A 13589-nucleotide genomic window follows, 5' to 3' on the forward strand; every position below is an offset into this window, starting at 1 on the left:
CCGCCAGGAAATTCACGTCGACTAAATTGTCTCGACTTAAGCGGATTTAAAAAATATTTTTTCTAAAATTGACTATTTATATCGATTGAAATAATTGGTCAATTGAATAAAAATTTCATTCGTTCAGTTTTGTGAGCGATTTAAGCGATCAGGACAATATTTTTTTAGCCTAAATAAAACCCAAATTTTACTAAGTCTGATGACCGGGTTAAATGCCAAAATGGACGAGATTCTTTGCATTTTTTGCGATGTGAATGATTAGATTCGCGTGATGTGACTGATCTCGTAATTATCGTCTACATTGAATACATAATATATTGGTAGTGAAAAAGATGGAAGAAAAGGCAATTTATTCGGTGGTAAGTTGGATACTGAGTCGATTGAGTATTTTTTATATTTGTCTAGATGTTCTAGTTTCTTTTGACCTATGATTTCACTACAATTGCATGTTTTCTTAATATACATTTGAGAGATGTTGGCACTCGTGGAGTCGTATCATATTCCTTTAGACGACATTTCTAAAAAGTAAAGACGACAACTAAAGAAAGAGCACCTCTTTTAAGCTAAACCACACAAGCCCACTTACTTACCTACTTTCTCTCTATCCTTCCCCCCCTCCTCCTTCAGGATGTACACCTGTTCAGAAGACAAGGAATTATGATCAACTCCACTATCTCATGAGAACCATCTAATCCACCATGGCGCATCATCAGCCGTGGACCTCTCTCCTCTCTTCTTTTTAAGTTCTGGCAAATCCAAAAGGTTTATGCTGAAATATTTCATATCGTTTGCCAATTAAGTTTATATATGGGCAGAGGTACTAAATTTGAATCCTACTAAGCTTTTTCTTACAAATCCAATGCCACTCTCCCCAGAAAAAAAAAGGGTCGTTTCTTTGTTTAAGTTTTAATTGGTCGTAGTCCTATGGGAAGTGAAAACCTACAAGACCAGCCCTATGTTGTAGTAAGATGCAGAAACAAGCTCTACTTTGTACCGTGTTAGCGTTACATGACATGAAAGTTCTAAATTAAGCATGGATTCGAGGGTGTGGAAGGAGAGTGATATTTACTGAGAGACTCGTTCGGCACGCCGATCTCACCTCATCCGACAGTCCATGCAGGCCGGAGTCGCACGATCTGGGTACCGCTAAGGTTTTAAACCCACGGGGATCGCCGGAATGTTTTGCTTACCGATTTGAATTGGGGGTCTGCAAGCTACTAATAAATTTCTGAACTGGCTTGAAGGGAGCCGTTGCTGCGAATCACCCCTACACTTTTCCATGGGCCCTAAAAAGATGGTCTTGGGCTCCATAACTACGCTAAAGATTGGACGACCAGTTTAGTCCCATCGTCATCGAGCTTGGGCTATTTCTTGGCGTTGAACCATGGACGGATCAGCTCGGCCCGTATGTCCTGGACTTTTGGGCCGATGCATTGCGGACGGAACTTCATCTGGACTCGAAACGATTGTCTTTTCGGAGATTACTTACTCCAAATCCCGCCAGTGGTTTAATTAATTATGCACATCCCGAATATTTCCTCCGTCGCACGGTAATCCATCCCATCTTCCAGCTAATACAGGACTGTAAAGCGGGCTTGGAAAGATGAATTTTCTTCCGATTGATGGCGACAATGAGGTTATGTGAAGTAGTGATTGAAGTAGTAAATGATTCTGATGAGACTTTTGCGTAATATTCACGATACCTTTATCTCTTTTCGAGTTAGTAAAGCAAAAAACAAGGAATGATTTTAGTTGCTTGAGATTTATAGTGGGTTATAAAAGGCCGCAGTTCGCTTCAAGTAGGCAAAGAAACCGGCTCAAGCAAGAGCCAATATCACATTAGTATATCGGATTAAGATATCGTTTGCTTCCCACGAGGCAATAATTTAGAGTGGGTTAACTGGACCAAGATTGTAGGTGAACCTCTGAACGATGGAAATTGTTAATTACATTCCTATAGTCAGCGAAATTAATACAAATATCGGAGTTTGTCTATTTCGGAGAAAACTATACTTTTCGAGATTCTCCATTTTTGAGTTAGGCAATTCATTTTTCTAATCTTAGACATGCATAATTTCTTTCAACCATAAACAATTTCCGTTGACTTATCAATTTTAGCAAATCAAACGCGTAAATAAACACGCCCTCAACCAAGAAGGTAATTGGGGGCCCTCCAGTCTAGAAGATCCCACCATGTTTTTGCTTTGATCATCTATGCACGGTGGTACAGCTCACGAAAGGCAAGAAAGATAGAGAAGCAAACCTAGGACATGAACGGAAAGATGGAAAGTGGAGAAATAATCGGGCATGTCTTGTACTTCGATCGGACACCTTGTGTCGGACAGAACGAGAACACACGCCACGGTTGCCTCCACCCTCGGCTACACCCCGACTCTCGCCATATTTTAATTCCCATAAACTTTGGTCAACTCTCTGCAGAACAATAATCGTTCACATCTTCTGACCTCTGGCGTGGGAATTAAGTATTCGCTTCTCGAGATTCACCGATTCCCGTGCTTTAATAGGATTACCGCACCATCATTTTCCTTATCTCAATCCTACGTATAAATCCAAATCGTTCTCTCCCAATAAGATGTCGCCCCAAATTTGGTTTAATGTGATTATGATCGATGCTCCAGGTCAACTACGATGCCACCTTGTGATCGCGGTATTTCTATCTCAAGCATCACGCGGGTAATCTCGATCTCAACCAACTCCTTTCCATTGGTCCGAGAGAAAATAAATAAATAAATGAAAGAAGAAAAATTCTCATGCCGTCCCGTTTCGATATGCATTTTAAAAATTACCAAAAAAAAATTGTTTGGTGTGAAACATAGGATAAAGCTTGAGCTTTCACGCTAGAGATTCACTGCATTTTGTTTTCGGATACGTTATATCACGGGCCCTTTCCCTCATTGGCCGCTCTGGATCTACTTAAGTTGAATAAATCCAGTCCATAATCCAAATTTTAAATCCGTAATCATCTGCGTGGGGTGATTAATTAATCTTTAATTATGGGTTAAGCAAGGGTGATTAGTTGGAGGAGAGATGATGACGGCTGCTGTCCCCCACCAACGGTAGGGTCTCTCCTAACTTCGACCAATTAAAACTACTAACCCTTTTTTTATTTCTCTAGTGCAATGATACACCTTTAGCAATATGATGATATTACTCTTTATGCTTCCTGTTGAATGAATTTTGTGACTTTCCATCCGACAATGAAACATAAATCGAGATACAAAGAGAAAATTAAACATATGATTTTGTCCTACGAGCAATGTCTTTCTTTCAACCTTACCAAAACGGTTGTGGAATAATGAGTTTCAGTATCTGCATTGTAGTGGCTCAATACATTTTATGCCGGGCATGCCTCTAAATTGATATTCTTAACAACTACACAAGGTGATGATCATTTAGGAACATGGGTTTACTTGTGAATCACTCGATATGGTCTCTTATATTCAGTTTAGGACGTTGAAATGTTACAAGCTTTCCTGCTTGAAAACATAGACATTTCCTTATGTTAGGTGTGTGGTCAAACAATTCGTTACTCATTCCATACTTAAAAGCATATTAGGAGTTGCATCATGTCTAGACTATCACTCTCCACTTTTCTCATATCAAGTATGGGGTTAACTTTATCCATGAATCGCATCATTTGCTTAGGAGGGTTCTGTTCTGACATCATGTGTAACTACTCAATTAGTTCTATGTTACCTCCAAATAACAATATAACGAGTGATCATTTGAGATAGATGAGCACTTGATAAGGTTTGTTCCATTAGAAGTGAAATCTTGGAACGATAAATCTATCGTTGCAAATAGTAATTGTAAACTCTTTAGGATTGACGATGCAATGATTATCCACTTCAAAGCGAGAGAGACCGAACAAATGCATAATCAAAGATACAAAAATCCTCATGCTGGTAGCATTAAGGAGGTATTTCATTTTTCCCACCGAGTTTTAACATGGCAGATCGCATTTCGACTCATTAAAGCCAATTTCGTACCATTTCCTCGAGGCTTCGGATTTAGCCAAGATCAAAGATTCTGACTCGTTATCATCTTCAATCATCTTCAACCCGCAGACCCCAAGAACGTCCGTGAGCCATTTGCGATAACTCCCACAGGGGCGACATCAAAGTCCCATTGACTTTTCTTCTTCTAAGGCGACCGAGAAAAAAAAAAGGAGAAAAATTTGAAGGAATAAAGAAAAAGAGAAATGAGTAGGAAATGGAATGGAGGAAAAGGACAAGGGGCGAATGAAAGATTCCTCGGCCATCGTGGGCTCCGCCGGCGTTGTTGAGGCGTCACAAGTCCGATCCATTGGGGAGGTGGCGACCAATCGGAGCCGGTTACGTAAGCACGTCGCTTTCCCCTCGACGTGGCGAGACCCATTGATTTTGCCTCCGCCAGCCCGCTGGGGCCCACCCGAACCCGGTCCCTACCTCTCGCCCTCTTGTCAGCACTCGACGAAAGTATGAGCTGGTGGGCCCCCACGCCCCCTCCCGTAATGATTTTTTTTTTTTTTTTTTTGGGGTTTTCCCACTGGAGAATTTTGTTGGCGCTCTCCAAATACAAATCACTCTCCCCCACCCGCCACATCAATTACTATTATTTTTTAATATTTTATTTCCTCGAGTGATTTTTTTCCATGAATTTAGCGAGACCTCTAATTGGTCAGTAAATATTTTCTGATAATTTTGATGTTATTCATAAGCAATAATTGGTCTTGTCAGAGGTTTAACGAATGATTAAATCCCAACATAGGCACGCTTAATTTTTTTTTTAATAAAAAAAATATGTAAAATAATGGGAAGCTGAGGTGAGCAATAATGATAGAGCTGGTGGGGGAGGAGGAGGCTGGGGCGGGTTGCAGTTGTGGCGCGCGCACTCGAAACGCGGCACCACTGCGGATCTAAAGTGCCAGATTATATCCACGGTGCACATAAAAATAAAACGTCCGTTCGATTCCGGAATCTCAATAATTAGCCGCCCGCCCGCCAATATACGGTCGCCACGTGCGGCGCGGAGATTCCCCAGACCGATTCGCCGTAGAGGAGGTTCCGTTGGATGCTGCGCAGGGAAGTTGCACGGGCGGCTCGAGATGCGCCTCCCGCTTCGCGCCCTAGGCTTCCGGGGGGGCCCCACCCCGGCACGCGAAATGACCCGACTGCCCCCAGGTGCCCCCGGCCCCGGGCGGGCGCGGCATGGGGGCACTCCCGACTTTTCGGAGGCCCGTCGCTGTCGACGTGAAGTAGGCGTAGGCGTAGGCGATGACCCGATTCGGCTTTCCTCCGCTGCCCTCGGGATGATGGCTGCATTGGCTGGCGGGGGAGGGCGTTTCCGGCATTTCGCCTGGGGGGTCCACTGCTTCGGTCCGTCGGGGAAAGTTAGAGCCGTCCAGATCCATTATATCTATTTATTTGTGCATTTATTATTAACGCAAGCGATTTTCCTAATCTCGCTCTCTCTCTCTCTCCTCGAGTTTTCCACTCGGGTACACATTTCTTCTCGCAGTTTTTCGTCTGTATGTCTGGGTCCGGTGGATTCCTGGGATGTTCCCAGTCGCTGCTTCTCAGATCCCCTGAGCTCCCCTTCAAGGTGCGCGCTTTTTTTCTCCGTCTTCTTCTCTTTTTGGCCTCCGGTTCTTCTAATCGATTCGCCTCGCGCGCCGGGCGGATGATGTGTTTGTTTGTTTCTTTTTTTTTTTTTTTTTGGGCTGTTTTTCCGCCCGTTCATGGATGGTCCGTGGCCGACAGGCCGTTCGTGTCTGGTGACGACACGGGTCCGGCTCCTCGGATTTCAAGCCGATTCCGTGGTCTCCATGTGTCGAGGGACTTAAGGCCTGTGTTTCTGCGCATGCGGCTTTCTTGTTTGCTGATGCCATCAAGTGTATGGTGATGGGTTTCGATTTCGATTGTTGAAGAATTGAGTTTGCTGCTTCTTCCTTTTCTTTTTTCCCTCCCTTTTTTGCCGCTTCTGCCGGATATTAAATACGCGAGGTGTCGTAAATCTGCTCGAGTCTTAGATGCGGAAAGCGGCTTCCATGCGATTTTCTGTTTTTATTTATTTATTTATTTATTTGAATTTTTCGTTTTCTTGTGGCGACCTTGAGCTGTTTAACTTGCATGGGTTCTTCATTGAGTGTCAGTTTTCACTTTATCAGCTCTACCGACATGCTGCAACGGTGTGTTATCTTAAATCTGATTATGAGATTACTTGTTTCTAATCTGGGATTTACAGAAAAACGGACTTTTCCTATGAATTTCGAATCTTGACTCATAGGCATCTGGCTTGGGATCTACTCTGCAATTCGGATTCCAATCCTGTGCTCCTTAGTATAGAGGGGCCTCGAAATCTAAAAGATAATTTTCTTAGGCTTGGATTGTACTGCGGAAAATGAATGATTTTGAATTTTTTTTTCCTTAAAAACGATTGCTTGTGTTGTTTGGAAAGATGAACGATTGAAAAATATGTTGGTTGTATATGGAAATGTTTAGATGAAAATTATTGTCGACAATGAAAATATTTTCAATTGACCAAATACTTCAAACGATTCGAGCGGTTGTTTTTAAGAAATTTTTTTCTAAATCATTCAATTTCTACTTAACAAACGGAGCCTTACCCGGCTTAATTTCAGACATTGATTTGACTTGGCTGGGAAATCAACTCCCGGTGATGAGAAATCCATGACCAAATGGATGTTGACATGGATCTACATACGCGGCACCTGCTAGCTAAAGACTGATATGTCCATTTTCTATTGATGAATACTGCAATTAATAACTAATACCGTTCAGAAAATAGACTGCTGATTTTTGTTCCTTATAGACAGCACATTGATCTGTGTACATCAAAGCTCTTTCTTCATTTCTTGAGTGTCTTTGCCCTAACTCGTAGTATAATGGCCAAACATGCATATTTAGATCTTTGAGAATGGACAGGGGTTCAAGATTGTGGTTACTATACCTCTCTTATCCTTTTTCCATATGTGATTCACAAGATTCAATAGAGGCAGGAACCGTATAATTGAAGAGTCTTGTGTAGTCGCCAATACCAGAATATTTATCAATTTCCTCCTGTCTGTTTACATCCGTACAGTTTTTTCCCCTTCCTGTCCTTTCCTTACTTCATGAGGTAAAGCTTGGCTCCATATATTTTTGGCACTTCAGTGGGCACGTCTGTCACAAATTAAAATTCAGCTCACCTAACGTTACACAAAAATAACATCCTAGCCTTTTCTCTTATTTTCTTTTGGAGAAGTGCCGAGATATGTACTTAGGAAATAGTTATTCCAGTTTTGCCCAGATTCATCATCTATTATTGCCTTCAGTGTTTTCCTGTATCAAAATAGAGTCGTTGCCTAAGGTTTGAAGTATAATTGTGCCAGAGATTAGGTAGTTCTGGTTTTCTAGTTCCCATTTTACCGAATCAGATTAGATGTCTCCACCTATTATTATGTCGCTACTGCTGACTACTCTCTGATTTGCAGGGTTAATGAAGCTGGACAATTACCTAGCAAGGAGCAGGAGACGCTCCCCCGATTTTTTAGACTCGATTCTGACCGGCCTTATCAAAGGCTTCTATCCTCGAAACGTGATAAGATATTCTAGAAAATAACCACTTCTTTTGGAAGATCAGCTCCCTGACATACATTATAAAATGGATAGGTCAGACACGTCAGGCTTTGTAAGCGGTGGGGCTACCTTCATCAGCGTTTCTTGTGCATTTTGTTAGGATAGAGTACTGCCTCTGCTGAAGTTCAGTAATGATTTGTCTTCTTGGGCCTTCTCTTTGTTAGTGTTATAGCATAAGATGACTGCCATGGATCTTAATAAGAAGGGTGGTCTATTTTCACTCGAACTTGCTAAACCCGATCATTTTGGGGACACCACTCTACGGCTGAATTGCCTTGGTTACGGAGGAAGCAACGTGTCAAGATGCGGAAAAAGTGCAGGCAATCTGGAGATCAACTTTACCAACTCTTTTGAAGATGGATGTCAATTGGTGCTCGGATTGGGCCCCACGTCCAGTGCCTATGGTGATGGCTACTGTAAAGCTAGCAAGGGCAAAGGATTAGCCGCTTTGCAATCACAAACTTTAGCTTCGGATTGCGATTCCACCTTAAAGCTTGGACTTTCTGAAGGCCAAAGCATGCTGGAGGGTTCAGTTTGTGGAGAAAATAATGTCAGTGCTACAGTTGCTGGCCAAGTGTCTGCCGAGGGCTGTAGAGTACTGATTCCTGTTGTTGACGAGGGGTCTACATCAGCAAAGAAGTCTGGTGGTTACATGCCATCTCTTCTTTTGGCTCCTAGGATCCATCCTGTGAAATCCTTTCAGACGCAGGAACTGTTGGAGCTCGGGACAAAATCGCATTGTCAACAGTCACAACTAAGCGGTGAGCTGTCAGCTACGACAGAAATGTCTATGGGCACCATTTCCGAGCAAACTACTGCAACAGCATCTTCAGACCACAGGACGAGCAATCCCAAGAAATGCAAGGCCCATGGCTGCTCGAAAGGAGCACGGGGAGCATCGGGCCTTTGTATTGGTCATGGGGGTGGTCAGAGATGCCAAAAACCTGGGTGCAACAAAGGTGCTGAGAGCCGAACGGCATATTGTAAGGCTCATGGTGGAGGTAGGAGGTGTCAGCATCTGGGGTGCACTAAAAGTGCCGAGGGAAAGACTGATCATTGCATAGCCCATGGCGGGGGCAGACGGTGTGGTCACCCCGGAGGGTGCACCAAAGCCGCACGAGGCAAGTCGGGGCTCTGCATAAGACATGGTGGTGGAAAGAGATGTAAGATGGAGGGTTGCACCCGCAGTGCTGAAGGCCAGGCTGGCCTGTGCATATCTCATGGTGGTGGTCGGAGGTGCCAGCACCCGGCATGCTCAAAGGGGGCCCAAGGTAGCACCATGTATTGTAAAGCTCATGGTGGCGGGAAGAGGTGCATCTTTGCTGGGTGCACGAAAGGTGCCGAAGGGAGCACGCCACTGTGCAAGGGTCATGGTGGAGGGAAGCGTTGCCTTTACGATGGTGGCGGGATATGCCCAAAAAGTGTACACGGAGGCACAAACTTTTGCGTCGCCCATGGCGGTGGGAAGAGGTGTTCTGTCCCGGGCTGCACAAAGAGCGCGCGTGGCCGCACCGACTGCTGTGTGAAGCATGGTGGAGGGAAGCGGTGCAAATTCGAAAATTGCGGGAAGAGTGCCCAGGGCAGTACTGATTTTTGTAAGGCGCATGGTGGGGGGAAGCGGTGCACGTGGCCCGAAGGAAAATGCGAGAAATTCGCAAGGGGTAAGAGTGGTCTGTGTGCTGCGCACAGCAGCATGGTCCAGTTGCGGGAGAACAACCGAGGTTGCCTTATCGGGCCCGGGCTCTTCCATGGTCTCGTGTCTGTTGCTTCGACTGCCAGGAGCAGCTTGGATAATACTCACTCATCCTCAGGAATCGGAGATTCCGTGGATTCGCTGGAGAGGCCAGCGAAAAGGCAACATCTCATACCACCGCAGGTTCTGGTTCCTCTGTCAATGAAGTCCTCATCATCCTGTTCACCTTTCGTGAGTGCTGAGAAGCCAGAAGCAGGAACCAGTGGTTACGGTGCCCGTTTCGACGTCGGCGGCAGTAGCAGTGGGGCCAGAAGGAGCCTGGATGCCATGATCCCAGAAGGTAGGGTTCATGGCGGCGGACTCATGTCCCTGCTCGGGGGTAATCTGAAGAACGCAATCGATGGAATCTGAGGATCAAGTTGGCCGTTCATCATTGTAGGATTTCTATGGGGTTTGATTAGGTGTCTCCAATCATTGAATTTGTGTATAGTGTTGTCCCACGGTCTGGTGAATTCTCAGATAGTTTGTGACGAAATGGGTTTCTGTATTGCGGGTTTGTCGTTGGAACCTCTTTCGACGTGATGTTTTTCGGGTCAAATTTAAGTTCCCAACGGAAGCCGAGTTGGGAACACCAATAAGGACAATTGGCTGCATTTATTGGGTTGTCAAGTTGCATGAGAAAGCTTTATCTTTGATGCTCCTTTGCATTGCCTTTCTCCCTCTGAATTCTTCTTTTGAGCTTAATTTGGCACGTCTTCTCCGAGTTTCCAGAGTACCTGGCGAATATGGCAGGATTGTATAGAGAACTTCTACCCTCTCATGCAGGGTACACCAATTGGATCTCGCACCAAACTCAACCTCGAACTCGAACTCGAACTCGTTAAACATTGAACCCCCATCGAATCGCAGACGGACTTAGACGAATCGGGGATTTCACCACAAAACCTCCCACATTTTTTGGCAATGCAACGATTTCTCCTCTTCATGAATTTTAAATGACAATATCATATGCCCTGACGGTACTGAAATTTTGTCTTTCGGCGGTCCTTCTCCAAACATGCGGGATCAAAAAAAGGTCCAGACATTTCTCAAAGCACAAAAATACCATCCGAAACCAAATTAGAAAGATGCAGCGCGGGGCCCGCCGCCTGGCTTACGTATATATACGCGTGCGGGGAACGCCGCGCTCGCCCTCCCCTTCTCCTCCTGCTCCTCCTGCTTCCTCCCTCCTCCCTCCTCCCTCCTTCCTCCTCTCTGGTTTGACTCGAATCGCCATGCTCGCGGGATCAGGTTTTGCTCTGTCCTTCTCGGTGCAGGTGATTCGTCTACAGCTACGTAGCTTCGTCGTTCGATGTTTTTAAACGCTTTGAGATTGTCGAGCGATCACTGAATCCCTTCGTCCTCCTCTGTTTCCCAGTTGTTGCGGAGATAATCGAGTACATGCGCGAGCGGGAGGTAATACCGACGTTCGCGGCCGAGAGCTTTCCAGGTAAAACTAGGAACGAGAATGGAAGTAGTTGCTTCGGAGGTTTTGATCGCTCTAGCAGTGGGTGATGGAACACGAGGCTCGGGAGTTTTTTGGACGTTGACTGTTGAAGGGTTCAGTTATGCCGAGCTTCGTTTCCCCATCGCCTGTTCATTTTCATGGATTCAAGTTCGTTCATTTCGCTATCCTTCCCTTTGGCGTCGATCACGATGCCTCTGAACTTTGCTTCTGTCTTCCGGAGGCATGAAGCTAGGAGCTGTTATGCGAATCCCCTAGCTTTATGAGTTTTTCTTGTCGAGCTCCGCAGTTGATGTTCACCGAAATTCGCCGCTTGGATTAGGATTTGAGCTCGCTCGTCGGTCGTGTTTCATGTTTCATGGATCGCTTCTGGTTTGATTTCTGATTTTCTCTTTCTGGAGTCTCTCGTCAAAATTCGAACTTTGAGCGGTAAATTGGAGTAACACAGACTTGGGAGTCACAAGCAATAATGAAAACAAGAGCGAGTAGATGGATCAGTTTTATTGGCTTATTTAAGTGCATCATGACTGATAGTAAATCTTTTGAGTAACGCCTTTGGGTTTTTTGATGTGTTCATGAAGAAGCCGCTTGAGTTGCTCGAACTCTCACCTATCGCCTTTATGGCTAAATTGATAGCAAAGTGACGGTTATTGTTTTGTCGAGATCCGCATCAATCGTTTTCTTCGTATTGAATTTCTTTGGCCTGTACTTTCCGGGTAATTCAGGAAATAAATGCTACTTTAAATTTCCCCAAAATTCAAGCTTTCAGTTTCATGGAAACGCGAGGATATTGATCATAAATTTGCCCGTCTTGAATTAATGATGGGAAGTAGGTCGATCAGGCTTTTAATCGTTTTAGAGTCATGAATGTGGAGAGCCTTAGAGAAACCCCAATCTGGAAGAAAAAAATCAGAAACCTCTGGGTCTTTTGAAATCGAAAGTCTATTCGATTTAGTCAGGGATCATCTCTCCAAGAAGATGTGCTAGATATGTAATCATTTAGAGGTTCTCCAGGTGAAATGACCTCTGAATGAAACATAGTTAAACTTACATCTTTGTTCTGTGGAAAGCAGGAGAAGAAGGCCTCATGGAAAACCTCTATGGCCCCAACTCGAGACTTGCTAGGATGAGGGCATTACTTGGAAATTTTCCTGAGATCAACACACGCAGAATGGACAGTAATCTGCTGCAGGGGAGAGGCCGCCAAAGGCATTTCCAGATGAATCAAAACATCGATACATATTCACCTATCGTCAAGTTTCTGTTATCCAAATCTCCATCATCAGCTGTGGAGAATAACGATTCCATCTCGCCGGTCATGGTTAATATGGAGGAAGATACACTGGTGGTGGATGGTGTCTTACTGAAATCGGTTTCTGGGGGACCCTCTTCAGGGAATAGTCGCCACAAGAGGTCAACTTATCGAGCAGGAGAGGAGAATTGTCTCTTCTCTTATGGCTCAAAACGGCATGTGAGTCTTCTCCTCACATTTTCATACGGTGAAAGAGTTCTTTTTTCTTCCTTTCAAGTCCTTTCACAATGTGAAACTGTGCTGCAGTCACATATATTCTGATAATGTTGCCCGTGATAAATTACGCTTGCCACCAGCAGTCAATTCACAATCACAGCTACAATTGTCCTATGTTTATATGTTTTGGAAATTTAACGGTTATGTCTTCACCCCATTTGCAGCATGTTCATGGAAAAGAAGAGCAGGCGCTGCGGTTCTCCCCTTTTGCCATGAAGGCCAGCCCTGAGGTATGGAATGTTCTTTCTAACAAACAGCAGACAATAAAGTTACATGTACGGTGATTATATTGTTTTCAAGATAGTTTAGGCGACCTTCTCATGGACAATGGTTTGCATAACATCACGTAGCTTTTTAAGGGGTTCTCTGTTGATCAGGCGAGCAGAACAGTACTCACAAGAGTAGAAATGGCAACCAATGCAACCCCTAGACCTGGACAAATCCACAACTCATCCAGCAGAACAATGTCTCTTCTTGACTGGTCACCCCACGATGATGGCATTCAGATCATTTTGCCTTCTCACCCTGGTGTATTGACGTCAAGGGAAGATGTAGATACATACATTCAACATTTTCTGTATGGCCAGTCTCATACTAGAAAGAGGTTGCCGGTCTTCACTGAAATATGCAGCCCATAAAGCTCCAACTTGTGCCATCCTTCAGCATCTGTTTCTGAGCCTTTCGACATTCGGGCAAATGCCTTGCAGCTTCACTCAGCGCCCCTCTTACAAAGCTCATACCTCTGACCTGGATACATACCCATATCTGATTCATGTTGATGCATATACATAACACATTGCCATGGACTCCATATTCTTACTGTATACAAACCCCCTTGATCACACTGGTGGCTATAGCCACTCTTTAGATAACACTTCCTCTACCGCAGCAGTCTGCAGGATTTCAGAGCTCCACATTTTTTTTTCCGGTCTTCTTCCCTACATAGAAGTACATTATCCCTAGCTGAATAAGAGGATGCGAGTCATGTGTGGGTGGGAGCGAACAAAGAAAGCAAAGCGCCTCCTCATAAGCGAATAAGCGTTATCGGTGCATATACAGTGCCCGCTAATGAGATTGAACACCTCATATGGGCGAAAATAGTTTTTCTGTTACACTTCTTGTAGATACTCATTGGCACCAAGAATTGTCTATGCAAAAAGTTGGCCTCAACATGCCAAGGTGGCAATATACCATGATGTATGTCTCATTTTGTCTGGATTAGCA

At 44.5% G+C, this 13589-nt stretch overlaps 2 protein-coding genes across 2 annotated transcripts; both read left to right on the forward strand.

Moving 5' to 3' along the window:
* Positions 1 to 5437: 5437 nt before the first annotated feature.
* On the forward strand, positions 5438 to 10034 carry LOC104419929. Its single transcript, XM_010031764.3, has 2 exons — positions 5438 to 5604; positions 7496 to 10034. Exon 2 carries the CDS (start codon positions 7819 to 7821, stop codon positions 9742 to 9744), a length of 1926 nt encoding a protein of 641 aa, XP_010030066.1. The 5' UTR covers positions 5438 to 5604; positions 7496 to 7818; the 3' UTR covers positions 9745 to 10034.
* Positions 10035 to 10431: 397 nt separating this feature from the next.
* Positions 10432 to 13570, forward strand: LOC104419930. Its single transcript, XM_010031765.3, has 5 exons — positions 10432 to 10649; positions 10751 to 10822; positions 11911 to 12308; positions 12530 to 12595; positions 12743 to 13570. Exons 2-5 carry the CDS (start codon positions 10774 to 10776, stop codon positions 13001 to 13003), a joined length of 774 nt encoding a protein of 257 aa, XP_010030067.1. The 5' UTR covers positions 10432 to 10649; positions 10751 to 10773; the 3' UTR covers positions 13004 to 13570.
* Positions 13571 to 13589: the final 19 nt, after the last annotated feature.

Source organism: Eucalyptus grandis, chromosome 9, assembly GCF_016545825.1.
Source record: "Eucalyptus grandis isolate ANBG69807.140 chromosome 9, ASM1654582v1, whole genome shotgun sequence".
NCBI classification, from domain to species: domain Eukaryota; kingdom Viridiplantae; phylum Streptophyta; class Magnoliopsida; order Myrtales; family Myrtaceae; genus Eucalyptus; species Eucalyptus grandis.

Coding starts and splice junctions, on each gene's coding strand:
- LOC104419929 (XM_010031764.3), top strand. CDS start 7,819: ATGACTGCCATGGATCTTAATAAGAAGGGTGGTCTATTTTCACTCGAA.
- LOC104419930 (XM_010031765.3), top strand. CDS start 10,774: ATGCGCGAGCGGGAGGTAATACCGACGTTCGCGGCCGAGAGCTTTCCA. Junction 12,309..12,529: donor CTTATGGCTCAAAACGGCAT/GTGAGTCTTCTC, acceptor CCCCATTTGCAG/CATGTTCATGGAAAAGAAGA. Junction 12,596..12,742: donor CCATGAAGGCCAGCCCTGAG/GTATGGAATGTT, acceptor TCTGTTGATCAG/GCGAGCAGAACAGTACTCAC.